Here is a 27,945-nt window from a genome sequence, read left to right as displayed (position 1 = left end):
ATGTCATTATTTTGGCGGGAAAACGCTCGAAGAAAAAAATAAAAACATTCAATGCATTAAATGTTTTGCTGCTGAGTTTTTTTTTTTTTTTTTAAGTGGTTAGAAATTAGGGTTTAGAAATTAGGGGGTTATAAATTAGGGTTTAGCTATTAGGGTTTAGAAATTAGGGTTTTGGGTTTAGAAATTAGGGTTTGGGGTTTAGAAATTAGGGTTTAGATTGAATATTTTAACACGAACGGTTTAGAGTTTAGGTTTTAGGGTTTAGGGTTTTGGGTTGAGGGTTTACGGAGTAAACCCGAAAACCTAAAACCCTAAACCCTAAACCCTAAACTCTAAATCGGGCTAAATTCGAAAAAAACACTTCACACAAGATGAAAACAAAACGATGCAAATAAACTCAACAGCAAAACATTCAATGCATTGAATGTTTTAATTTTTTTATTCGAGCGTTTTTCCGCCAAAATAATGACATTCATCACAAAGTGTCTTTTTTAAATGTTCATATTTTCATCTAATCTATAATGTTCGTGAACAAAGTTTTTTTAAAAAATGAAAAAATAATAAAAAATAATTTGCTTCCCCCTTCCCCCCAAAAAGTGCTTCCCTCTTGATTATGACCCTTTATGTTAATTTATAATATATTATATTATATGTGTAAGAGACAACTAATTTACAAGAGATGCTATAGAACCTCCTATCATGAAAATTTAATTTTACCATTTTCAAGCGGCTCTAAATATTGAGTTGACAGCAAATGTCGATTTATTGGCGACTTGACTGACTCTTAGAGCTTAAAGTAAATTTCAGACAGGATAAAACACCCATGAAAATTTGATTTTACCATTTTCATGGCGTCTCAATTTTATTATATTATTTCAAAAGATTTTTCCTACTTATTGGCCGGAGGTCCACTCGGAAGCAATCTCTCTATCTGTCGAATAGAGAGAGTGATAACTTTCTCTACTAGTGAGAGTGTTTTCACTCTGGGTGGAGAAATGACTTATCTTTATTCTCGGATAGGGGAAGGATTGTCTACATGACTACATCTCACCTCCTCATACACTACCCCACTTTTTTTTTTCGTAAAGGGGATCACCCGGTAAATATATTGATATAAACAAATATTACAAAAAGGCACAAGAACGGCTAAAGAGACATGCCTCTAAGGCAACAAACCAGAAAAAACACAAACCAACACCCAACCAAAACAAACCAAACTACAACAAATTAGTGAATCTTTCAATTAGCTTTCATAGTTTGGACGTTCTTGGTATTCTTCCAACTAATAGCCATGATCTTCATCCGAACTGTAGAATAGATCAACTCTTTCACTTTTTCACATCCCATAGCCTTCTTAGAAAAAAAGCCTTCTGTTCCTTTCCTGCCATATAAAATAAACCGATGCTCCAAATAACAGTTTCGCAACAATCAAGTGCGACGTCTTTTGAGCAGCCATTTGACCAATACAAGCGACTACATCTTGCCATTGAGAACCACCCATCGCAACATTTGAGAGGCTTTTACTATAATTCCAAATCTGTGACGCAAATGAGCACTCAAAAAACAAATGTGAGTGCGAATCAGCTACCTGTGAACATAACGAGCACACGCTTGAAATACCCGAGTGGTACCTCGTCTCCCATGTTTGCAATTTGTCTTGCATCTTGAGCTTCTTCCCCATGAGTAACCATGTGATAAACGCGTGTTTTGGAATACAATTAGCGAACCACACAATATTATACCATGGAACTTTCCCTTGATGATGACGAATAGACTCCCACACAGCACCCACATAAAAATCTTGCAGGTCACCATTATAGTTTCTCCATCTACTTTTATTCGGGCTATCAACAAAAGAAGGAGCACTCATGTTCGATAATAACGGGTATTTGACAACCCATTCGTTTAGCCAGGTCCACATGCGATCTACACAAATGTCATGCACCTTCGCTTGTATGCTAAACCCGGCTCGAGTGATATCCCTATTACTAATGAACGAGATAAGGGGACCGTTATCACTCCAGGTGTCATGCCATGCAAACGCCATTCTGCCATCTCCTATCTGAATAATGAATCGGTCACGAACTATACCTCTTATAGCTAGTAACTTTCGCCACCCCACACTAGCTCCTGCAACACATGGAGCATCCCAAAAACTCATCCCTTTAATACGGTACTCATGGATCCATTTAACCCATAACGAGTGTTTGTTCGTGATGAGACGCCAAATATGAGAGACCATCAAAGCAATATTCCACTCTTTCAATAGTTTAACGCCCAACCCACCTTCATCCTTTGGAAGACAAATAGTCGACCATTTAACCTTCGCCTTGCCTCTAGATAATTCCCCTTGACACCAAAGGAAACCTCTCATAAGAGCTTCAATTTATTTTATAATAGCATCAGGGATAATAAATACAGATTGCCAATATAATTGCATAGAGGTAAGAACAGAGATGATAAGCTGTACTCGTCCTACAAAAGAAAGAAATTTATTCTTCCAATCTTGAACTTTACATTTAACCCGATCCACCAGGACACGACAATCGCGGTATAATAAACTTGATGACACTAAGGGTACACCCAAATACTTAACCGGAAGCTTCCCTTCTTCAAATGGTAAAATGGCCAGAATAACCTCCTTCAACCATTGAGAGACATTAGCAAAGAAAACGGTGCTCTTAGTCATACTCGAAACAAGCCCAGAACAAAGTTTAAACTCATTCAGGGACTCAGCAATAACCCTAACAGAATCAACATTGGCGTGAGAGAAGAGAAATAGATCGTTCGCAAAGCATAGATTAATAATCTTTAGCTTCTCACATTTAGGGTGAAAACGAAATATGCTTCCCTCCTTTAACCGCTTTTGAAGCAATAACGACAATACCTCCATAACTAACATAAATAGATAAGGAGACATAGTGTAACGACTCTTCAAAATCGCTATTGACGCGGCAAGTTAATCATTGATTCCACAGTGAGGTTTTGACCTCTATATGATACGTTTTGATAAAATATTGCATTCATTAAAATAAGTGACTTTCTAAACATAGAAAGTTATAAGCATGTGGGCGAGTGCTTAGGTATAAGCAAATCTCCAAAATACATAAGTCTTTATTTTACAAGTTGACATCACAGTCAATTTATTTATTACACAACGTGGTTTTGTTTCGAATGCAATAAACTTTATACAAAGCATGAGAGACTCCATGCAGGCAACAAGCACATCACAACGGAAGCAGTCTAAGGACCTGAGAATAAAACATACTAAAAAGGTCAACACGAATGTTGGTGAGTTATAGGTTTAATTGCTCGAGTCATAAGTATATAAAGATAGACCACAAGATTTCATCAAAAGTTTATCAATAGATTCTACGTAACAGAGCACCCTGGTAACTAAACTTAACGCTATAATGATAATTACCCTATTCGTTTTAATACACGTAAACCAACGTGTCATAAACTCAACTTTACTTAACGCTATCAAAATGATTTTTACTGTCGAAAATAGTGTTTTACTTGTACATCTTTGATTTAATTGCGTTTCTTCTTATAAATTTAAAAAAAATCTTACATTATAAAAGATTATATAATTATCACAGGTTATGACGTTCGTGAATCGTCAAAAAAAAAATTGAAAGGTACATGAATGTGTAAACTAGTTCAAAAAGTTTTAAGATTTAGCATAATAGGTTCGCTTATCGTGTCGAAAACATTTTATCCTGTAATTAATTTATTAATATGAAATTTTCTGGGTCTTTACAGTACCTCCCCGTTAAAGAAAATTTCGTCCCGAAATTTTGAGTAGTACCTGTTTTATAAGCGATACCAGTGAACAAATGTGGATACTTTTGCTTCATCTGATCTTCACGTTCCCAAGTAAACTCGGGTCCTTGTCTAGCGTTCCAATGAACTCTAACTATCAGTATTTTGCTTTGTTTTAATTGTTTGACCTCACGGTCCATGATTTCAACAGGTTCTTTGATAAAATGGAGTTTATCATTGATTCGTATTTCGTCAAAAGGAATTACGACATCCTCTTCAGCTAAACATTTCTTTAAATTTGACACGTGAAATGTGTCGTGAACACTACTAAGTTCTTGTGGTAGCTTTAATCGATAAGCAACTGCTCCAATTCTTTCGGTGATTTTAAAGGGTCCTACGTACGTAGGACTTAGCTTTCCTCGTTTATCGAATCGTACAACACCTTTCCAGGGTGACACTTTCAACATGACTTTGTTGCCCACTTGAAATTCTAGCGGTTTTCTTCTTACATCAGCATAACTCTTTTGGCGACTCATGGCCGTTTTCAATCGTTGTTGTATTTGAATGATCTTTTCGGTGGTTTCATGAATAATTTCTTGTCCAGTAAGTTGTCTTTCTCCTACTTCACTCTAACAGATAGGAGATCTGCACTTTCTACCGTAAAGTGCTTCAAATGGCGCTGCGTTGATGCTCGTATTATAGCTGTTATTATATGAAAATTCTGCCAACGGTAAGTGTCGATCCCAACTGGTTCCAAAGTCAATCACGCATGCCCGTAACATGTCTTCTAATGTTTTTATTGTTCTTTCACTTTGACCATCTGTCTGTGGGTGATAAGTGGTGCTCATATCTAATCGAGTTCCCAATGCTTTTTGTAATGACTGCCAGAAATGTGATATGAATCGGGTGTCACGATCAGATATGATGGAGATAGGTACACCATGCCTGGAAACTACTTCCTTCAAATATAGGCGTGTTAATCTCTCCATACTGTCTGTCTCCTTTATTGGTAGAAAGTGAGCTGATTTAGTTAGACGATCAACTATCACCCAAATAGCATCGTAACTACTTGCAGTCCTTGGTAATTTCGTAATGAAATCCATGGTTATTCTTTCCCATTTCCACTGAGAAATTTCTGGTTGTTGCAATAATCCTGACGGCTTTTGGTGTGATGACCCGGGAATTTTCGACCAAATTTAACCTTAATCTTTATATATTTCTGACACGATAAGCAAAGTCTGTAATGTTGAGTCTTAAAAATTTGTGAACTGTTTACATTGATTCATTTAACCTTTGACTATTTTCAACGATTCACGAACAATTGTTTGTAAATAAAAATGTGTATATATATATATATATATATATATATATATATATATATATATATATATATATATATATATATATATATATATATATATATATATCTTAAATAAATAAATAAATAAAATTTAAAAATATAAAATAGGATACAAATTATTGTTGTAACAAATCCGTACATAAGTGTATATAATTTTTATATATGAACATGATTATATGTATATTGTAATGTATAAAAATTCGATTATACATAGTACATAATTATTAAACATTACATAATAAACAAATTGTAATATATATATTAAAAGTAATCTTAAGTTAAAAATATTATTATTATTACTATCGTTAAAATAAATATTAGTAATAAAATCAGTATTATTGGTATTACTAATTAAAATATATAAACATGAGCATGGATACATGTAATTTGGATATTATTATTAGTATTATTATTAATATTATTATTAGCATTAATAGTATCATTGATCTTAGTTATTATTATGATTACTAAATATATTATTAACTTAACTACAAGACTTTCCATACCATTTAAAGTTATTATTATCATTATCCTTATTATGATATCATGAATAATGTTATTTATATTATATTGTTAATATTAGACACATTATTAAGATTAATATTAATATTAAGTAATAAAATTAGTATTATTAATAATATTAAGATATTTTTTTTTGATGCAGGATACAAATTTAATCAGATAACCAGATATATACTTTCAGATTTATATATATAGGTATATATTTATACATATATATAAAATATTGTATATAAATATAATATATAGGATATATATAAATATTAATAGACACATAGATTTATATAAAGATATATATAAGTATTATTAGATTTGGGAATCCAAACCTTATGCTCATTTCAACCACTTTTGTTTTCTGTCTGTAACTTTGTGAAAATAATTGAAATCAATCAGATATATCCAAAACAAAGCTGTTATCCATCTATATCAAATATATCTTTTATTTATTTATTTTTATTCTGTCCCTGCTTTAATTTTTTGTCGATTTGGTTGAACTACAAAACAAATGATATTGTACGAAATCAACTGTAATGATATCACTTTCTTTTTACATAACCCACTGTCAGTGCAATTCGAAAGAAAACAGAAGAATTAAACCCAAAATATTGAAGAACACTCGCATAACCTCTGTTATTGACCAATATTTGCAATTGTTTGATTTTGTCTTGATTTTTAAAATCCTTAAATGCAAAGTTTCTAGGAATCTTTTGAACAAACTATCTGGAAAGTTTCGTTTTCCAATTTTCTATATCGAATCCTAATTTCGAAGTCAAAGCTTCAATTTTAAAAAGTCAACAGGATTGTTCTTTGCGAAATTAGAAGTCTAGACAATGTTTACGATTCAATTGAAGGATCAAATAGATTCCAGGAACGATTTACAAACTACTTTGTGTTGAAACCATTTGCCAAAACAGTCTTCAATTAAAAATCAGGGATCGAGTTGCTTTCTTACTTCACGAACAGCAGGTCTGTAAAATTTTAAATTTATTTTGATTAATTGAACAAAAGGATGTCATTACAAGTCGTTTATAATTAAGATTCCAGTCTTACTATAATTCTTGATTCGTTATTTGGATTTCGATTGGAGTTCACTGGTTGGTTGTTAAACTGAGAAGAAGAAGAAGGCACAGGATGTCGGGTTTATATTTATATAAGTATAGATAATATCAGAAAGACAGAATGGTTCGGATGGTTAAGTGTGTGGGACGAGGAGCGAGAGGTCTCGGGTTCGAGTCCCGTTCGCGACAGTTTTCTTTTTCTTTTTACTTTATTTGAGGTAGTCCACTTTCTATTATTATTATTATTATTATTATTATTATTATTATTATTATTATTATTATTATTATTATTATTATTATTATTATTATTATTATTATTATTATTATTATTATTATTATTATTATTTATATTGTTATTATTAATTGTTGTTATTATTAACTAGTACTAATATTATTGTTATTGTTATTGATATAAGTACTAGTTATTATTTATTATTACTATCATGATTACGATTACAACTATTATTATCATTATTGTTATTATCAATATTATTATCACTATCAAATATTAATACTAGTATTGTTATTATCGATTGCCATTATGGTATTATTAATTAGTATCAATATTATTAACAATAACATGATAAATAAGATTATTAACCTTGATATAGTTATATTATCATTATCTGTAGTATTATTATTAAGTAACATTATTCATAATACTATCCGGTAGCATTAGTATAAATAATTTTAATACTATTATCATTAAGTTTATCATTTTAAGAATTATTATCATTATTATGATTATCATTTATCATTTTATAAATATTAGAACCCTTATTATTAACATAAGTATGTTATTAGTATTAATACTATTTTAGAGTTATTATTGTTTGTATCATTAACAGTTATCATTTTCATTTTTTTGCTATTAGTATTATCATTATTAATACAATTATTATTATTATTAGTAAATCATTATTATTTTATTATTTTAACAAATAAATCTTTTGTACACTATATATATATATATATATATATATATATATATATATATATATATATATATATATATATATATATATATTTATGGCATATACCAGAATTGTATTAATAATTCACATAACAAACTAATAAAATTTCATAAATACAATAGTAATCATAAATATATGCATATAGATATATTAATGTCACTAATTATATAAAAGTTAATCATTATAAATATATATACATAAAATCGATATATATAAAATATAACTTAAAATATAATATAAGTATACGTTTTAAAATGGAATTTAGAATAAATTCTATAAAACTATAAATATATAAATAATACATATTAATAAATGAAATTTTATAATTTACATTATACGTATTAATAAATACACAATTGTTATAGGTTCGTGAATCCGAGGCCAACCCTGCATTGTTCAAAATCGTTATATGTATTTTTACTACAAAATACATTGGGTGAGTTTCATTATTCCCTTTTTAAATACTTTTGCAATATATATTTTTGGGACTGAGAATACATGCGCTGCTTTTATAAATGCTTTATGAAATAGACACAAGTGATCAAAACTACATTCTATGGTTGAATTATCAAATCGAATATCACCCTATATAGTCTGGTAATCTAAGAATTAGGGAACAGAAACCCTAGTTGACGCGAATCCTAAAGATAGATCTATCGGGCCCAACAAGCCCGATCCAAAGTACCGGATGCTTTAGTACTTCGAAAATTATATCATGTCCGAAGGAGGATCCTGGAATGATGGGGATATTCTTATATGCATCTTGTTAATGTCGGTTACCAGGTGTTCAATCCATACGAATGATATTTTGTCTCTATGCATGGGACGTATGTTTATGAGAAATGGAAATATGAAATATTGTGGTCTATTAAAAATTATGAAATGATTATCTATGTTAAAGTAATGAACTCACCAACCTTTTGGTTAACACTTTAAAGCATGTTTATTCTCAGGTACGAAAGAAATCTTCCGCTGTGCATTTGCTCATTCTAGAAATATTACTTGGAGTCATTCATGGCATATTTCAAAAAACGTTGCATTCGAGTCGTTGAGTTCATCAAGATTGTTATTTAATCAATTATAGTAAGATATGTTATGAAATGGTATGCATGTTGTCAACTTTAGATGTAATGAAAGATTGTCTTTTCAAAACGAATGCAATGTTTGTAAAATGTATCATATAGAGGTCAAGTACCTCGCGATGTAATCAACTGTTGTGAATCGTTTATAATCGATATGGACTTCGTCCGGATGGATTAGGACGGGTCTTTACAGTTGGTATCAGAGCGGTGGTCTTAGTGAACCAGGTCTGCATTAGTGTGTCTAACTGATAAGTCGTTAGGATGCATTAGTAAGTCTGGACTTCGACCGTGTCTGCATGTCAAATGTTTTGCTTATCATTTCGTGTCAAAAATTACCTACTTATCATTCTTAGAGAATCACTTGCTTATCATTCTTAATCTAGACATATCTTAATGCCTGGATTGCATGAATAGTGTATAGACAAAATTCATATCTTAACGTATCTACTACTTCATATGTTAGTGTATCTATTATTGTTACCTTTGCCTGACAGATTCCATAGATTCCTCCGTAACTTATGGGATTTTAGTATTATATATGCATATGTAAACTATGTATTGCAGGGTACTAATCTACATCCTATAATCTATTTCTTATCGAAATTCCTTCGTCTGATTGTACGAGATGAATCCTGCGACCAGTTCGAGTCCCTCAGATTCTGATAGCTATTTTGACAGCTATTCCGACAGCTATTCCGATATGGATCTTCACTCGAGCTCTGAAAGCAGTATAACCGAAATGGATCAACCATTTAGCCATCATCTATTCTGGATGAATTAAGGATGGGTTTGTAGTCGACTTAATCCATGGAGACGTGAAGAAGGCGATCCCTTCCACCAACCGAATTCACCTCTTGACAATGAACTCGAAGCGTTTACCGGCGAACCTGTTCGATACACCATTTTCTCTCTCATTTCCAGAGTATCTCGACATGATTATATTCTATCCACAATTCTAAACCTTATTCACTCACTTGTTCTGACTGACAATCATCCCGGAATAATGGAAGAAGTCAACGAACTTCGTGCTCGAATAATCAATCTGGAAAACGTGGTGCAAAACTTACCAGCTTCAGCAACAGCACCGGTAACACCAGTACCATCAACAATCCATGCTTCAATATCATCATATGTACCTTGAGTATGATCTTCGTTCTACGTATCGTTCTACCTCATTTATCTTCGTTCGACATGGCGAATATGTAATCTCTAAAGTTTTAGAGATTATTTATTCTAGTTCCAACCGAAAAGCAAATGAGTTTAATATCATATTAACTCATTAAATCCATGAATACATCTGAAGAAAATATATATGTATATATGTTTTCATAAAGATTGTAATTAAAATTTCTCTTGTACAAACTGTTAATGGTGAAAATATTTTAACGGGTAGGTAATACCCGAGGAATATTTAGATTTCACATTAATAAGTTATACTGTATATTCTTCGAATCTGATTCAACAGTTATTCACTATCCTATTTACAACCATCGAGATACGTATCCGTTCACCAAAGAATAACTATTTTCATTCAAATTCAATTTCATATTTGGATTTTGACCTATCAGAATCCAACAAGTGGCATAATGAAGAAATAATGGACACAATAAAAATTGATTAGAAACAGACTAATTAACAATAATAAATTTTGTTAAGAATCCACGCTAACAAAATCCTAGCTAACTGTTCCTAGCTAACTGTTAATTCCGTATTACATTTTATTTATCGCAATTTAATTATCGCAATTTATTTTATCGCAATTTAATTCTCGCAATTTTATTTATTGTTATTTAATTTCTGTTATTTACTTTACGCACTTTATTTATCATTATTTAATTTATGTTATTTATTTTACACACTTTAAATATCGGGACACGTATACAAGGTTTTGACATATCATATCGACGCATCTATATATATTATTTGGAATCACCATAGACACTCTATATGCAGTAATGATCGAGTTCTCTATACAGGGTTGAGGTTGATTCTATAATAATATATATACTTTGAGTTGTGATCGAGTCTGAGACAAATACGGGTCACGATACATATTAATTAATTCGAATATTATATATTAAAATATATATATGAATTATTGAATCGCTAACTGTGGACTATCAACTGTGGACTACCAACATTGAACAATTAAAATGAATTAAAATATTGACTATAACATATGAAACTAAACAATTCTTCAAGTTTGCCACTTGATTTCATCTTAAACCTCATTTGTATCTTGACGATTACAATCTGCGTTCAAACCTTTCGTAATTCTTGAAAACACCTCAATCGAGAGGATGAACCAATCGCATTTCATCTACGTAAGAAGAGATTGATGCATATAGTTATGCACTTGAAAACTCTTGGAACCAGAGTAAACGTTAAACACGTATCTGTGTTAACTCTTTGGGCATTGTTATTACCGAAAATAACTTTGCTATTTCTATCCAAAAATTAGTCAATTTTGTCACAGCTCCAGCAAATCAACTTCGACTTTTTACTCGGATTAACTTATTATAACCCTGATATATAAGTTTACCTTTCGTCATCAATACCGGAAAACCGTTTATACCTCACTACATTAGCAGTAAACTTACCAGCAACTTCATTGATCTTTGACCTTATGAAAAGTTATTATATTCATTGAAACCCCATCTTGTATTCATCTATACCCTGTAACAATAATTGCCATACCAATTACCGGGAATCAGCAATCAGTATTTCGAATCTCGTAGCATTTCTACATCAATAGTTATTTGTATATATATAACAATTATCTCCTAGAATTACGATCTTAAATTCTGAAATTTTGAAAAAAACACCCAGTTTACGAATCGATACTCTGAATGTTGAAAAAGCTGAATGAAGCAGCAGAAACTGTAGACAACTGTAAACGACCTTAGTCGTCGGAAGTTTGATGATAAAGAATAATAAGTTGGAAACGCTCAGAAACGTTGGAACTGGAAAACGGATAGAGTTAACCATGAAGGAGACCAAGGACAAATATAAGGACCATACCCTATATTCAAAGAATCCAGATAATTCTGGATCCGTTGAAATCTTTAGAGAATATCTTGCTCTGAAGTCATGTTAAAATCTTGCGGAAAAATCTTTATCCATCAACCATCGAACTTAGAAATTCCAAAATATCATCATCAATATCTTCGATATTTCTGAGGATATTTTCATAAATATTCACATCCGAAATTATATACCTCTTCGTGCTTCCTGTGTATCATTATATTGGAAACATTCAATAGAAAATTTAGTACTGAAAAGCGGATTATGCGAAACTATGAAGGAAGCCGCGGACAAATCACAAAGAATAAGTTTGACTTCAAAGAATCCAAATGATTCTGTTTCTGATGAAATCTTTAGCGAATACCTTGCTTTCGAATCTAAACCCTTACGGATAAATCTTCTTCATCATCCATCGATATTAGAAATTCCAAGATATCATCGTATTTTTCATTATAAATATCCTCCATATTTCTGAAGATATTTTCATAACTATTCTTATCTGAAATCAATAATCTATTCGTGCTATCAATGTTACATCATATAGAAACTGTTAGTTTCTATATTCTGTAAACTTTTGAGCTTAAAATATGAATGTTTTTGAAGTAGTGTTGGGAACTGATGCATGAGTTAGTATAATATAATGACACTTGATCAACGTGATTATATTACAGTAAGTCATGCTGAGTTTCTAAATGGAACATGATGATTCACAGATTATAACGTCACCATGTGTCATGTTACATAACTCTTTCATTCTACATAACCTCCGAACATATCAAGAAGAATATATTCTTGATAGTTCTATCATCTGTATTTTTGATAAATTTGAAAATCAAATCGTGCTATCATGTTCCACCCTGCTTAGAACATTATAATCATTTAGAACTCTATATCTACAAATTCTGGACCATTATTCGCTTGATTTAAAGTCGGGAAGAGAAAACAAGAGCATGAAGCTCCGATATATAAGAAAAATATAAAGCCCAACAACACCACCGAAATTACAAACTGTGGATATCAGTGCGTATAGCAATATAAAGACACGGGAGAATTATAAATACAATAATCCCTAGACCATAGTAGAAATAAACAGATTCTTCCGGTGGGAGTTGGAAAAGAAGAATGATCATTGCGATAGTCAGAATAAGAACAAGGATTAGAACCGGATTAAGCATTATTATAATCTTTTAGATATATGAACTGAGAAAGAAGGTATAGAAGTGGTGGAAACTAATGGAATGGAAAAGATAAATTTATAGTGAAAATATCAGACAGAGCAATCAAGGCAGATCATCGCATTTAATTAAAGAGATCCTAATTTCCTCATTTACCGAAGAATCATATCTTTTAGATTTCGAAGATTTTCTTTGAAATCCCTTGAATTCCGGAATTCAACCAAGACAACGTCAAAATTTAAGACGCACCTTATCTTCTAAATTCAACCATGACTACGTCACAAGTTAAAACGAAACTTCATTTATTCATTTCACTCCTTTGCGATAGCTTCATTCGTACACTTCGAATAATCGAATCATTTTACCTTTAGTACTCAATAGTAATAAAACTCTATTTATCAACTCCTATTCGTCATGAAAACATTTTTATTGTTAGCCATGACGACCACACTCAAATTTCGGGACGAAATTTCTTTAACGGGTAGGTACTGTGATGACCCGGGAATTTTCGACCAAATTTAACCTTAATCTTTATATATTTCTGACACGATAAGCAAAGTCTGTAATGTTGAGTCTTAAAAATTTGTGAACTATTTACATTGATTCATTTAACCTTTGACTATTTTCAACGATTCACGAACAATTGTTTGTAAATAAAAATGTGTATATATATATATATATCTTAAATAAATAAATAAATAAAATTTAAAAATATAAAATAGGATACAAATTATTGTTGTAACAAATCCGTACATAAGTGTATATAATTTTTATATATGAACATGATTATATGTATATTGTAATGTATAAAAATTCGATTATACATAGTACATAATTATTAAACATTACATAATAAACAAATTGTAATATATATATTAAAAGTAATCTTAAGTTAAAAATATTATTATTATTACTATCGTTAAAATAAATATTAGTAATAAAATCAGTATTATTGGTATTACTAATTAAAATATATAAACATGAGCATGGATACATGTAATTTGGATATTATTATTAGTATTATTATTAATATTATTATTAGCATTAATAGTATCATTGATCTTAGTTATTATTATGATTACTAAATATATTATTAACTTAACTACAAGACTTTCCATACCATTTAAAGTTATTATTATCATTATCCTTATTATGATATCATGAATAATGTTATTTATATTATATTGTTAATATTAGACACATTATTAAGATTAATATTAATATTAAGTAATAAAATTAGTATTATTAATAATATTAAGATATTTTTTTTTATGCAGGATACAAATTTAATCAGATAACCAGATATATACTTTCAGATTTATATATATAGGTATATATATATACATATATATAAAATATTGTATATAAATATAATATATAGGATATATATAAATATTAATAGACACATAGATTTATATAAAGATATATATAAGTATTATTAGATTTGGGAATCCAAACCTTATGCTCATTTCAACCACTTTTGTTTTCTGTCTGTAACTTTGTGAAAATAATTGAAATCAATCAGATATATCCAAAACAAAGCTGTTATCCATCTATATCAAATATATCTTTTATTTATTTTTTTTTATTCTGTTCCTGCTTTAATTTTTTGTCGATTCGGTTGAACTACAAAACAAATGATATTGTACGAAATCAACTGTAATGATATCACTTTCTTTTTACATAACCCACTGTCAATGCAATTCAAAAGAAAACAGAAGAATTAAACCCAAAATATTGAAGAACACTCGCATAACCTCTGTTATTGACATAATTTGCAATTGTTTGATTTTGTCTTGATTTTTAAAATCCTTAAATGCAAAGTTTCTAGGAATCTTTTGAACAAACTATCTGGAAAGTTTCATTTTCCAATTTTCTATATCGAATCCTAATTTCGAAGTCAAAGCTTCAATTTTAAAAAGTCAACAGGATTGTTCTTTGCAAAATTAGAAGTCTAGACAATGTTTACGATTCAATTGAAGGATCAAACAGATTCCAGGAACGATTTACAAACTACTTTGTGTTGAAACCATTTGCCAAAACAGTCTTCAATTAAAAATTAGGGATCGAGTTGCTTTCTTACTTCACGAACAGCAGGTCTGTAAAATTTTAAATTTATTTTGATTAATTGAACAAAAGGATGTCATTACAAGTCGTTTATAATTAATATTCCAGTCTTACTATAATTCTTGATTCGTTATTTGGATTTCTATTGGAGTTCACTGGTTGGTTGTTAAACTGAGAAGAAGAAGAAGGCACAGGATGTCGGGTTTATATTTATATAAGTATAGATAATATCAGAAAGACAGAATGGTTCGGATGGTTAAGTGTGTGGGACGAGGAGCGAGAGGTCTCGGGTTCGAGTCCCGTTCGCGACAGTTTTCTTTTTTCTTTTGACTTTATTTGAGGTAGTCCACTTTCTATTATTATTATTATTATTATTATTATTATTATTATTATTATTATTATTATTATTATTATTATTATTATTATTATTATTATTATTATTATTATTATTATTATTATTATTATTATTATTATTATTATTATTATTTATATTGTTATTATTAATTGTTGTTATTATTAACTAGTACTAATATTATTGTTATTGTTATTGATATAAGTACTAGTTATTATTTATTATTACTATCATGATTACAATTACAACTATTATTATCATTATTGTTATTATCAATATTATTATCACTATCAAATATTAATACTAGTATTGTTATTATCGATTGCCATTATGGTATTATTAATTAGTATCAATATTATTAACAATAACATGATAAATAAGATTATTAACCTTGATATAGTTATATTATCATTATCTGTAGTATTATTATTAAGTAACATTATTCATAATACTATCCGGTAGCATTAGTATAAATAATTTTAATACTATTATCATTAAGTTTATCATTTTAAGAATTATTATCATTATTATGATTATCATTTATCATTTTATAAATATTAGAACCCTTATTATTAACATAAGTATGTTATTAGTATTAATACTATTTTAGAGTTATTATTGTTTGTATCATTAACAGTTATCATTTTCATTTTTTTGCTATTAGTATTATCATTATTAATACAATTATTATTATTATTAGTAAATCATTATTATTTAAATTATTATTTTAACAAATAAATCTTTTGTACACTATATATATATATATTTATGGCATATACCAGAATTGTATTAATAATTCACATAACAAACTAATAAAATTTCAAAAATACAATAGTAATCATAAATATATGCATATAGATATATTAATGTCACTAATTATATAAAAGTTAATCATTATAAATATATATACATAAAATCGATATATATAAAATATAACTTAAAATATAATATAAGTATACGTTTTAAAATGGAATTTAGAATAAATTCTATAAAACTATAAATATATAAATAATACATATTAATAAATGAAATTTTATAATTTACATTATACGTATTAATAAATACACAATTGTTATAGGTTCGTGAATCCGAGGCCAACCCTGCATTGTTCAAAATCGTTATATGTATTTTTACTACAAAATACATTGGGTGAGTTTCATTATTCCCTTTTTAAATACTTTTGCAATATATATTTTTGGGACTGAGAATACATGCGCTGCTTTTATAAATGCTTTACGAAATAGACACAAGTGATCAAAACTACATTTTATGGTTGAATTATCAAATCGAATATCACCCTATATAGTCTGGTAATCTAAGAATTAGGGAATAGAAACCCTAGTTGACGCGAATCCTAAAGATAGATCTATCGGGCCCAACAAGCCCGATCCAAAGTACCGGATGCTTTAGTACTTCGAAAATTATATCATGTCCGAAGGAGGATCCCGGAATGATGGGGATATTCTTATATGCATCTTGTTAATGTCGGTTACCAGGTGTTCAATCCATACGAATGATATTTTGTCTCTATGCATGGGACGTATGTTTATGAGAAATGGAAATATGAAATCTTGTGGTCTATTAAAAATTATGAAATGATTATCTATGTTAAAGTAATGAACTCACCAACCTTTTGGTTGACACTTTAAAGCATGTTTATTCTCAGGTACGAAAGAAATCTTCCGCTGTGCATTTGCTCATTCTAGAAATATTACTTGGAGTCATTCATGGCATATTTCAAAAAACGTTGCATTCGAGTCGTTGAGTTCATCAAGATTGTTATTTAATCAATTATAGTAAGATATGTTATGAAATGGTATGCATGTCGTCAACTTTAGATGTAATGAAAGATTGTCTTTCCAAAACGAATGCAATGTTTGTAAAATGTATCATATAGAGGTCAAGTACCTCGCGATGTAATCAACTGTTGTGAATCGTTTATAATCGATATGGACTTCGTCCGGATGGATTAGGACGGGTCTTTACATTTGGCGCTCAGCTTTGACCTTCTCAAATGTCAAACATTTACTTACATAAGTAGCAATTTCTGTCTTCATATTAGGCCACCAATAGAACTTCTTAAGATCGTGGTACATTTTTTCGTTTCCTGGGTGAATTGAGTACCTCGTTTTGTGTGCTTCATCCAGTACTAGTTGCCTTAGGTTACCATGTCTTGGTACCCATATCCTACCAGCAAAAATACAGGGTTCCATCGGCTTTTACTTCAAGTTGTTTTTCTAATCCTTTACTCATTTCGCCTTTTTCATTTTCTTCTTTTAAAGCTTCTAACTGCGCTGCTTGAATTTGCTTTGTGAGATCAGTACGAATTGTAATGTTCAAAGCTCGGACCCTAAGAGGTTTTACTCTTTCTTTCCGACCTAGGGCATCGGCTACAACATTAGCCTTTCCGGGGTGGTAACGGATTTCACAATCGTAATCGTTTAATAACTCTACCCAGTGACGTTTCCTCATATTGAGTTGTTTTTGATCAAAAATATGCTGAAGACTCTTATGGTCGGTGTACACTGTACACTTGGTGCCATATAGATAGTGTCTCCATATTTTGAGTGCAAAAACTACTGCTCCAAGTTTCAAATCGTGCGTCGTATAGTTCATTTCGTGAATTTTTAGTTATCGTGAGGCGTATGCGATAACTTTTATGTGTTGCATCAATACACATCCTATACCTTGGCACGAAGCGTCACAATAGATCACAAAATCATCATTTCCTTCTGGTAATGACAAAATGGGTGCAGACGTTAACTTCTTCTTTAATAAATGGAATGAGGATTCCTGTTCCGTAGACCAATCATACTTCTTTCCCTTTTGAGTCAATGCAGTTAAGGGTTTGGCGATTTTAGAGAAATCTTGAATGAATCTTCGGTAGTAACCAGCAAGACCTAAGAATTGGCGAAATTGTGTTGGAGTCTTCGGGGTTTCCCATTTACTAATGGCTTCAATCTTGGCGGGGTCAACTTTAATTCCATGTTTACTGACAACATGGCCCAAAAACTGTACTTCTTGTAACCAGAAATCACACTTCAAAAATTTTGCGTACAGTTCTTCTTTCTTGAGTACCTCCAGTACCAGTCTTAAGTGTTGCTCATGTTCTTCCTTGTTCTTCGAGTAAATCAATATGTCATCGATAAAAACAATGACAAATTTGTCTAAATACGGTCTGCAGATGCGATTCATTAGATCCATGAATACTGCTGGAGCATTAGTCAATCCAAAAGGCATGACTAAAAACTCATAGTGACCGTAACGGGTTCTGAACGCGATTTTAGGAACATCTTCTTCCTTCACTCTCAGCTGATGATATCCGGAGCGTAGATCAATCTTAGAATAAACACTTGATCCTTACAGTTGATCAAACAAATCATCAATCCTCGGTAATGGGTACCGATTCTTGATCATTAATTTGTTTAATTCTCGGTAATCTATGCACATTCTCATAGATCCATCCTTCTTCTTGACGAACAGAATAGGAGCACCCCAAGGTGAAAAACTGGTGCAAATAAATTCACGTCCAATAATTCTTGTAACTGGTTTTGTAATTCTTGCATTTATGAAGATGCAAGTCTATATGGGGATCGGGCTACAGGTGCAGCTCCTGGTACGAGATCAATCTGGAATTCTACACATCTGTTTGAAGGTAGCCCTGGTAATTCTTCTGGAAATACTTCGGGATATTCTCTTACAACCGGCACGTCATCAATGCTTCTTTCTTTGGTATTGATCTTCTTCATGTGTGCTAGAATAGCATAACAACCTTTTCTTATAAGTTTATGGGCCTTCATACATCTGATAAGGTTCAGCTTCGAGTTGCTCTTCTCCCCATAAATCATTAATGACGTTTCATCCTTTCAAGGGATGCGGATCGCTTTCTCAGTGCAAACAACTTCCGCTCTTGTTTTGGACATCCAGTCCATGCTAACGATTACGTCAAAACTTTCTAATTCTACGGGTATCAAATCGATTTTGAAGGTTTCACCAACGAGATTTATTTCGCAACCATGGCAAATTTTATCGGCTTTTATCAGTTTATCATTAGCTAATTCAATAGTATATTTATCGTCTAGAGGCAATGATGCACATTTTAGTTTAGAACTAAAGTCTTTACACATATAACTTCTATCAGCACCCGTATCAAACATAATAGAAGCTAGTTGATTATTAACAGTAAACGTACCCGTAACAAGATCAGGGTCCTCACGTGCTTCGCTGACATTAATGTTAAATGCCCTCCCACGTGCGGGTTCTTTGTTCTTCTCCTTATCAGGGCATTGAATTATAAAGTGACCAGGCTTCCCGCATCCAAAACATTTCTTGACATCGGTCGGGTTTGTCTTCACGCCAGAAACAGTGGCATAACAATCTTTCGCCACATACCCTTTCCTGTTGCACTTATCACAGACCACATGGCAATAACCTGCATGATGTGTGTAACATCTTTTGCAGAACGGATGGGGTCCCTTGTAGTATGGGCTATCAATTGCCCCATATTGTTTGCCCTTAAAGGTCTCTTGCCTCTTCGGGTGAGAAATTTTGCCCTTATGGTCCTCCCATTTCCTCTTTTCTTCAGTTGTCTTGACTTCGGTAATTGGTTCCTTAATCGAACTTTTGGTGTGCCATTCTCATGGCTTCCTGCATCGTATTCAGTTTGGATGATGTAACATTTCCTTTGATATTGATTGACAAACTGTCAATATACATCTCTATCTTTCGTTTCTCGTTTGGCACTAATTCAGGACACAACAAGGCTAGTTCATAGTTCTTGAGATTCGCGCTAAAAACCTTCAGATTATGTAACTCATATTCCATTTTTCTGATCTCATTTCGAGGACAATACTCCTCGATTAGCATCTTTTTCAGTTCTTCCCAAGAGATATCATATGTTGTATCTACTCCTTCTGCTTTAGCATAATTGTTCCACAAAGTAAGTGCACCATCTTGCAACGTGCACGAAGCATACTTTGACTTGTCTCCGTCCGCACAATTACTGATTTTGAAAACAGACTCCATCTTTTCAAACCATCGGGTTAGACTGACTGGTCCCTCGGTTCCACTAAACGTTTGTGGTTTGCATCCTTGAAAAGTTTTGTATGAGCATCCGTTTCGTGAGTGTGTGTTTACGGCTGTTGCTTCGGCTGCTGCTTTGGCCGCTGCTTCGGCTGCCTCAGCTGCAGCAATTCTTTCATTCACACGTTTCTCGACTAGTTCCTCAAACTCAGCATCCGACATTTGAGACATGTTTCTTCAATAAACGCAACAGAGATAAATTAATCATATAGAATATTATAGGTATAATGAGTAGTCAATAGTTAATTGTAGCATATTAATAATATGAACCAATTATTATAAAAGCCTTTTCTTCTTATTAGTGTTTTATAATTATTTCTAGGATATTACATACCCGTTAAAGTTCATACTTAATAGCTTAGTACAACAATTAACTACTACCATTCAAATGATATTCTATTATGAAAAACTAATGCATTTTCATTTCACGCTTTATTCTTCAATGCACTATGGTACAACGATACAATACCACTTATTCACATAAGTTTATTTTACATAAAACATACGTAAAATAAAGTAAAGCACACTAATTAATATTATACAATGCGTGAAGTGATGTCGTAGCGGAAATGGTTTTTTAAAAACGACGAGGCTTCTTGTTATCAGGTTCTGGAATAACGCTTATTTGAGCGGTACGTTTATATTTTTGTTGTGGTTCTGAGATACTTGATACCTCAATAGAGTTGGTAAGACAAGGGTGACTAGGGGTAGCAACATTAGGAGCAACAATTGCTTTATTAATTTTTGGATTTGGCAATTCTGGGTTGGTGACTACAGGTTTCTTTCCTTTGTTAACTTCTTTTTCAGTAATCTCCTTTACTTCCTTCTCATCCTCCTCACTGATCTCACCTAATGAACTGTCTGAGTCATGTATAGGAGAATATGTTCGGCCGGTGGTCATGATCCGATATCTACCAGGCGTAATCGGCACAACCCGCCCGTCGGCGGTGTATCTCGACCAGTATCCATGTTCGTTTAGAAATGGACGGCCCTCGTTTATTCCAGGGATCACGGTACCATCGAAACGATACTGTGGCTCCGAAAAACCAGGGATGGGTGGAGCTGGGACCTCCTTTGGGTTTACCTGGAGTTGAGATTCCCCGGCTAACACAATTTCTTCTTTAATAGGTATTGGAACGTCCTTTATAGTTGTGGAGAGAATAGATTCAGTGTCCGATTCCAAGTCGTACAAAATAATTTGATTAGAAGAAGTCATCTATCACATAATTGAAACAATAATTACATTAACATATAAATATATCATATATAGTGTTTTTGACAAGATGATAAGCAAAAATCGGTAAAAACAGATATGTTCATAGTCCAGACTCACTAATGCTTCCTAACAATTACCAGTTAAACATATTAATGTAAATTCTGGTTCCCTATAACCTCAATCTCGGATACCAACTGTAACGACCCGTCAAAATCGCTATTGACGCGGCACGTTAATCATTGATTCCACAGTGAGGTTTTGACCTCTATATGATACGTTTTGATAAAATATTGCATTCATTAAAATAAGTGACTTTCTAAACATAGAAAGTTATAAGCATGTGGGCGAGTGCTTAGGTATAAGCAAATCCCCAAAATACATAAGTCTTTATTTTACAAGTTGACATCACAGTCAATTTATTTATTACACAACGTGGTTTTGTTTCGAATGCAATAAACTTTATACAAAGCATGAGAGACTCCATGCAGGCAACAAGCACATCACAGTGGAAGCAGTCTAAGGACCTGAGAATAAAACATGCTAAAAAGGTCAACACAAATGTTGGTAAGTTATAGGTTTAATTGCTCGAGTCATAAGTATATAAAGATAGACCACAAGATTTCATCAAAAGTTTATCAATAGATTCTACGTAACAGAGCACCCTGGTAACTAAACTTAACGCTATAATAATAATTACCCTATTTGTTTTAATACACGTAAACCAAAGTGTCATAAACTCAAATAACATACGTCCGTTAAAAGGCTAGCGCTCTAGCTCGGACGGGGATGTCAAGCCCTATGGATCCATATATAATTATTCGCGCCCACCAGTCCATATCCTATGTACTGGCAGCTACTAGTTACCAAAGCTAAGGTATTTTCGGTTTAACTCAATGTAGAATTTAGTATGTACTTGTGTCCATTGCGTTTAAAATAAATTGCATATATTCTCAGCCCAAAATTTTTTAAAGTATTTAAAAAGGGAGACTATAAACTTACGGTTCAATATTGAGATTCAATATTGTAGGCAAATTGTGTAGACGTAATGATGGTAGACGACTGTATGGTTGGCCTTGGATTCAAGAACAATACCCCAAACAATACCCAATATTTCCTTAGTCTAAAATGGTTTGAAAGCCGAATTAAAAACACCCTCGCATATACCTTATTATTATTAAACTTAATTTAAATTTATAATTATAAAATAAATATAGAAAGAAAGAGTGAGATTGAATTCTGATTCAATATGGTGTACCTAATTCAGCAGAACAAGGCTGGCTTTTATAGACACATTTCCTGAATTTGGTCCTCATGCGATCGCATGGGTTTTCAGTGCTTTTGCCATGCGATCACATGGCTAGGCTGGACAGCTCATTTCATTTTCTTTGCTAGTTCGACGACATAATATTTACTGTAGCAAATAGTGTTTGCTGTAGCAAATAGTGTTTGCTGTAGCAAATAGTGTTTTACTGTAACAAATAGTGTTTACTGTAGCAAAATGTTTTTTACTGTAGCAAATAGTGTTTTACTGTAACAAATAGTGTTTACTGTAGCAAAATAATTTTTACTGTAGCAAATAGTGTTTTACTTGTACATCTTTGATTTAATTGCGTTTCTTCTTATAAATTTAAAAAATATCTTACATTATAAAACGATTATATATTTATCACAGGTTATGACGTTCGTGAATCATCGAAAAAAATTTGAAAGGTACATGAATGTGTAAACTAGTTCAAAAAGTTTTAAGATTCAGCATAATAGGTTCGCTTATCGTGTCGGAAACATTTTATCCTGTAATTAATTTATTAATATGAAATTTTCTGGGTCTTTACACATAGGGTCCCCTTGCCTGAGACCCCGCTTACCTTTAAAGTAACCATGGAGGTCCCCGTTAACTGCAATTGAAAAGGAAGTAGACGAGATACACGTCATGATCCATTTAACCATAGTATCCGGGTAACCAAAACACCGCAGAGCACACTCCAAAAAACCCCAGTCAACAGTATCATACGCTTTATGGATATCCACCTTAAATGCACAACTCACAACACCCCTATTCGTATGATAGTCCTTCATCAATTCCTGCGTAAGAAGAATGTTATCTGAAATCCTCCTTCCGGGAATGAATGCCGATTGATTACAACCCACCACCTCATAAAGGCTCATTTTGATGCGATTCGTGATAATTTTACTAATACATTTATCGAGAACATTGCAACAAGAAATAGGCCTATAATCAGTAACCTTACTAGGCGACTGCACCTTACGGATAAGGGTAATAATTGTGTGATTAATCTGCTTTAGAAGTTTTCCATTTTTGAAGAAATCAATCACTGCTTTAGTCACATCTTCACCAACAATATTCCACGACGTTTTAAAAAATTCCGCATTAAACCCATCCGGTCCAGGCGATTTTTCTGACCCAATATTAAATATAGCATCTTCACCTCGTCATAAGTGACTTCCCTAATCATATGCAACGCTGCCTCAGATATATTTTGTTTTCGAAAACTTGAGCGTCTAGCTCGTTTGCAAGCTGGGAAGTGCCTAAGAACGCCTCATAATGCTTAACAAAAAAATCGGTAACTCCAACCCCATCAATTCGAACACCATCATTATCTTCAATCGATTGTATATGAGTTCTGTTAGTTCTAGATTTAACCACACTATGAAAATACTTTGAGTTACAATCACCAACTCTTAACTAATCTATCTTTGCTTTTTGCCTCAAGAACATCTCTTCCTCAATCAAAGCTTCATTATAATTTCGAAGGCATTCAGCTTCAGCTTCTCGAATATCCACGGAGTTCGGGTTCATATCCAGATTACGCTGGGCTGCATCCAACTTATCACGAAGTTCTATAACCCTTTTGTGCAAGTTACCGCGTTTCCAAGTGAGTTTTCGAATAGGCTTCTTCAGACCTTTGAGTTTGTTAACGACTCTAAACATATGGCAGCCTTGAACTTCAACCATCCAACCCTTATGAATTGTATCTGCATAATCCTCATTCTTTGTAATAAAATTACAAAATTTAAACGGTTTAGGTTTTGACCTAATATTACTCGGAATCTTCTATATTGCAGGACAATGATCCGAGATTCTATAAGGCTCCAATAGAGCAAAAGCATTAGAGAAATCATTAAGAAACGCATCATTGACCATAACCCGATCAATATTCTTCAAGATACCAGTTCTAGCATTCGGGCGTTGGTTCCACGTAAACTGGAACCCTGAACGATTGATATCAGTCATACGGATACCCTCGATACAATCCTTGAACTCCCTCATAGCCAATGTAACCTTCGACGACCCACTAGACGATTCATCAACTTCCAAAGAAACATTAAAGTCACCGAGAATAGCCCACTGATGGCTACCCACAAATGAAGAATGCATTGATAATTCTGTCCATAACGGCCTTCTCATAATATACCGATTATGAGCATAAATAAAAGACGTATAGAAACATTTACCATCAGCGACAGACTCAAGCAAACAATGAATAGCCTGGTATGACATCGATAACACCATAACAGTTACCATAGATGGATCCCAACCCATAATGATTCTCGTACCTCCTTGGCATTTATTACTATTTGATGACCATTGCCAATTAGGGAACACTTTATTACATATAACACTAAGTTTATGAATAATAACATGAGATTCAAGAATCGCACGCACACACACAATTTATTACCATTAACAACCTCCATGACCTCGTTTTGTTTGGGGACACGATTCAAACCCCTAATATTCCACGAAGCGATGCTAAACATTGAGAACCGATGTACTGGGTGTGCTTGCACCCACCGGATCTTTGTGTGCCATGAAGTCACATGTTTCATCCATGTTTGCATTAACATCACATTCATCACCATCGTTGATATCCTCCTCTAACCCATTTAGAGCCGAGAACATATTAAGATGTTGATATTCTTCCTTCTAACTTTCAGTTTGGTTTGCTTCACCAGCCCCACTAGTATGTTTAGATGTGCCAACCCCAACACTTTGGTTAGATGTGCCAACCCCAACAGCCTGTTTAGGTTTGTTAACCCCATCCCTATTTTCAACATTTAATTTAGGCCTATAAACAAACTGTTGTTTATTCTTTCCCGTATGAAACCCACCTTTAGCCTTCTAATGGACCTCTGGGATCTTGTTCTTGTCATTCTTTTTCCCTACAAGTTGAAAACCATCCCCACCAACTTTCGGAGTATCCACCACCACGGGCACATTAAGAGGGCACTTAGCATCCGCATGGCCAAACACCCGACAACAAGAGCAACGCGGCGGTTTCCATTCGTACACTACCCGAATTACATCAATAATACGATCTTTTCCATTTAAACTTGGAGTAGCAACCCGGATTGAATCTTTCAAGTCAGCCTCAGCCGATACCTCCACCATAGCCCGAGCATAATTAGGACGACCCCATGACTCCATACACATAGTGCTCGTATATGAATCCAACATTATAGGCCGCCCAATCTTAGTTGCAATTGCACTCAACCCATCCTCGGTAAACCCCGCCAATGGGACATCATATAACTTCACCCACACAGGAATTTTTGTCACATTCTCCTTAGATAATGAGATGTCTGCTGACCACTTATTCAAGATAATAGGATTGTTCCAAATCATACATGGGCCATTTTCTAAAACGTCCCTTAGCCCTTTCTCCGTCTCAAACTTGAAGAAGAAGAACCCCTTATCATTCATCATAATTTTATCTAGACCGTACTTCTTCCACACATTCGAAACATAGTTTTTTACCACTGGAAACGCCATTCTATTCCCAACAAAATACCCATAAAGAGTGTTTTGATATTTTTCCACAGCCTCCTTTACAGAAGACAATGGAATCACAACATCTACATCATCATCCATCAAACATGGCTCCTTAAATTCACGAAAGTTCACTTGTTTTTTTGCCTTGAGCACCACTTAGAACATTCACGTAGGATTTTAAAGGTTCACCAGTTACCTGCACTTTTGGCTTAGATTGATTCTGATCCCCCTCCACCGGACCTGTATCATCCCCAGAATTAGACGACATATTAATCGAGTGCACACTAATATTATCATTCACCTGTTCATACACGTCATCCATATTAAACTGCACGGGATCAATCATCCCAACCCCTTCAACGTTACCACTTGATAAAGGATCGACATCCTCTTTACTAACGGCAGTCACCTCCACCATATCCCGTTTAGACGATGCATCATCTGCCACATCTACCTTTTCATCGACCCCAATCGTTCGGCTACGCAAGACCTTTGACACAGATTGGGGAGCCTTCTTCTTCATGTTATTGCCACCCGAACTCTTACCCATGGCCTCAAACGAACCACAGAAACAGATTGAATGTTAAGCAATTGATCAAAATGTTGCGCCGTAAAATCGCCCCAAAGTTTTCGGAGGAACTAGGGTTATTACCACCCCACTTGTGTGGTATTGGATTTTGTTGTTGTTGTTGTTTCTTTTTACACAAGTACAAAGAAGTTCTAGGTTATAGAACTTCTTTTTACTTGTGTGATTATGTGACCTTTATTTGACTTTCTGATCAAAATTTGAGCATGCGGTAGAAATCTGAGTTCATAATGTGAGTTTATGTTAGTTTTTTGAGATTGATTTCTAAACTAGTTATCTTTAAATTTTCACATGATGTTAAAGCTGGGAAAAAAAATATTTATTGATTTTGATAAAAAAATAACGAAACCCATATAAGTAAGACAAGTTCATCGAAAGATGAAAGAGGCAAAAATGATAAGATCCAATATAAAACGATTAGGCTCGAGACTAGAAAACATTGCTACCGAAAAAATGCAGCGAGCAACCACTATCTATAATCGAGTTAAACCGGGCTACTACTAACTTAAATGACCAAAACAAAAGCAAACAAACTACATAACGCTAACCAAACCTAACTCAATCACACCAAATAATATGAATAAGCCTAAATAATAAATCCGAACATATCAAATATGTGCATTAATAACAAACCTCTCACATTGAATTATTTGACATTCATTTAAATTAAAATGTATAAATGCTTTTTTTGGTATAAATAACTAAAAAGTGTTTACCTTAAATTAATCAGCATTGTATGATGCAACGTACGGAATATCATATCTCAATTGGTAGATTGTGTTCAAAGATATAAGCTTACTTAGATATGAAGTCAGATGATGATCCATCCCAATTATCTAATTTTGTAAGTATTTACAATATCATAAGTTAGATTTTGAAAACTACTAGTGATC

At 32.7% G+C, this 27,945-nt stretch overlaps 1 protein-coding gene across 1 annotated transcript; it reads right to left on the bottom strand.

The window, feature by feature from the left end:
* Positions 1 to 1,354: 1,354 nt before the first annotated feature.
* LOC139863372 (uncharacterized) lies at positions 1,355 to 25,596 on the bottom strand. The gene is made up of 7 exons (XM_071852010.1): positions 25,489 to 25,596; positions 24,762 to 25,182; positions 24,410 to 24,668; positions 24,156 to 24,325; positions 23,540 to 24,091; positions 2,518 to 2,895; positions 1,355 to 2,379 (listed from the first exon to the last, which is right to left on the bottom strand). The coding sequence occupies exons 1-7, from the start codon at positions 25,594 to 25,596 to the stop codon at positions 1,355 to 1,357; spliced, it is 2,913 nt and encodes a 970-aa protein (XP_071708111.1).
* Between the last annotated feature and the right edge of the window lie 2,349 nt (positions 25,597 to 27,945).

Source organism: Rutidosis leptorrhynchoides, chromosome 8, assembly GCF_046630445.1.
Source record: "Rutidosis leptorrhynchoides isolate AG116_Rl617_1_P2 chromosome 8, CSIRO_AGI_Rlap_v1, whole genome shotgun sequence".
In the NCBI taxonomy this organism is placed as follows: Eukaryota; Viridiplantae; Streptophyta; class Magnoliopsida; order Asterales; family Asteraceae; genus Rutidosis; species Rutidosis leptorrhynchoides.
This window is presented reverse-complemented; position numbering and strand designations above follow the sequence as displayed.

Coding starts and splice junctions, on each gene's coding strand:
- LOC139863372 (XM_071852010.1), bottom strand. CDS start 25,596: ATGTTCTCGGCTCTAAATGGGTTAGAGGAGGATATCAACGATGGTGAT. Junction 24,326..24,409: donor GCTTTGATTGAGGAAGAGAT/GTTCTTGAGGCA, acceptor GGTTAAATCTAG/AACTAACAGAACTCATATAC. Junction 2,380..2,517: donor CCTGGTGGATCGGGTTAAAT/GTAAAGTTCAAG, acceptor AATAAATTGAAG/CTCTTATGAGAGGTTTCCTT.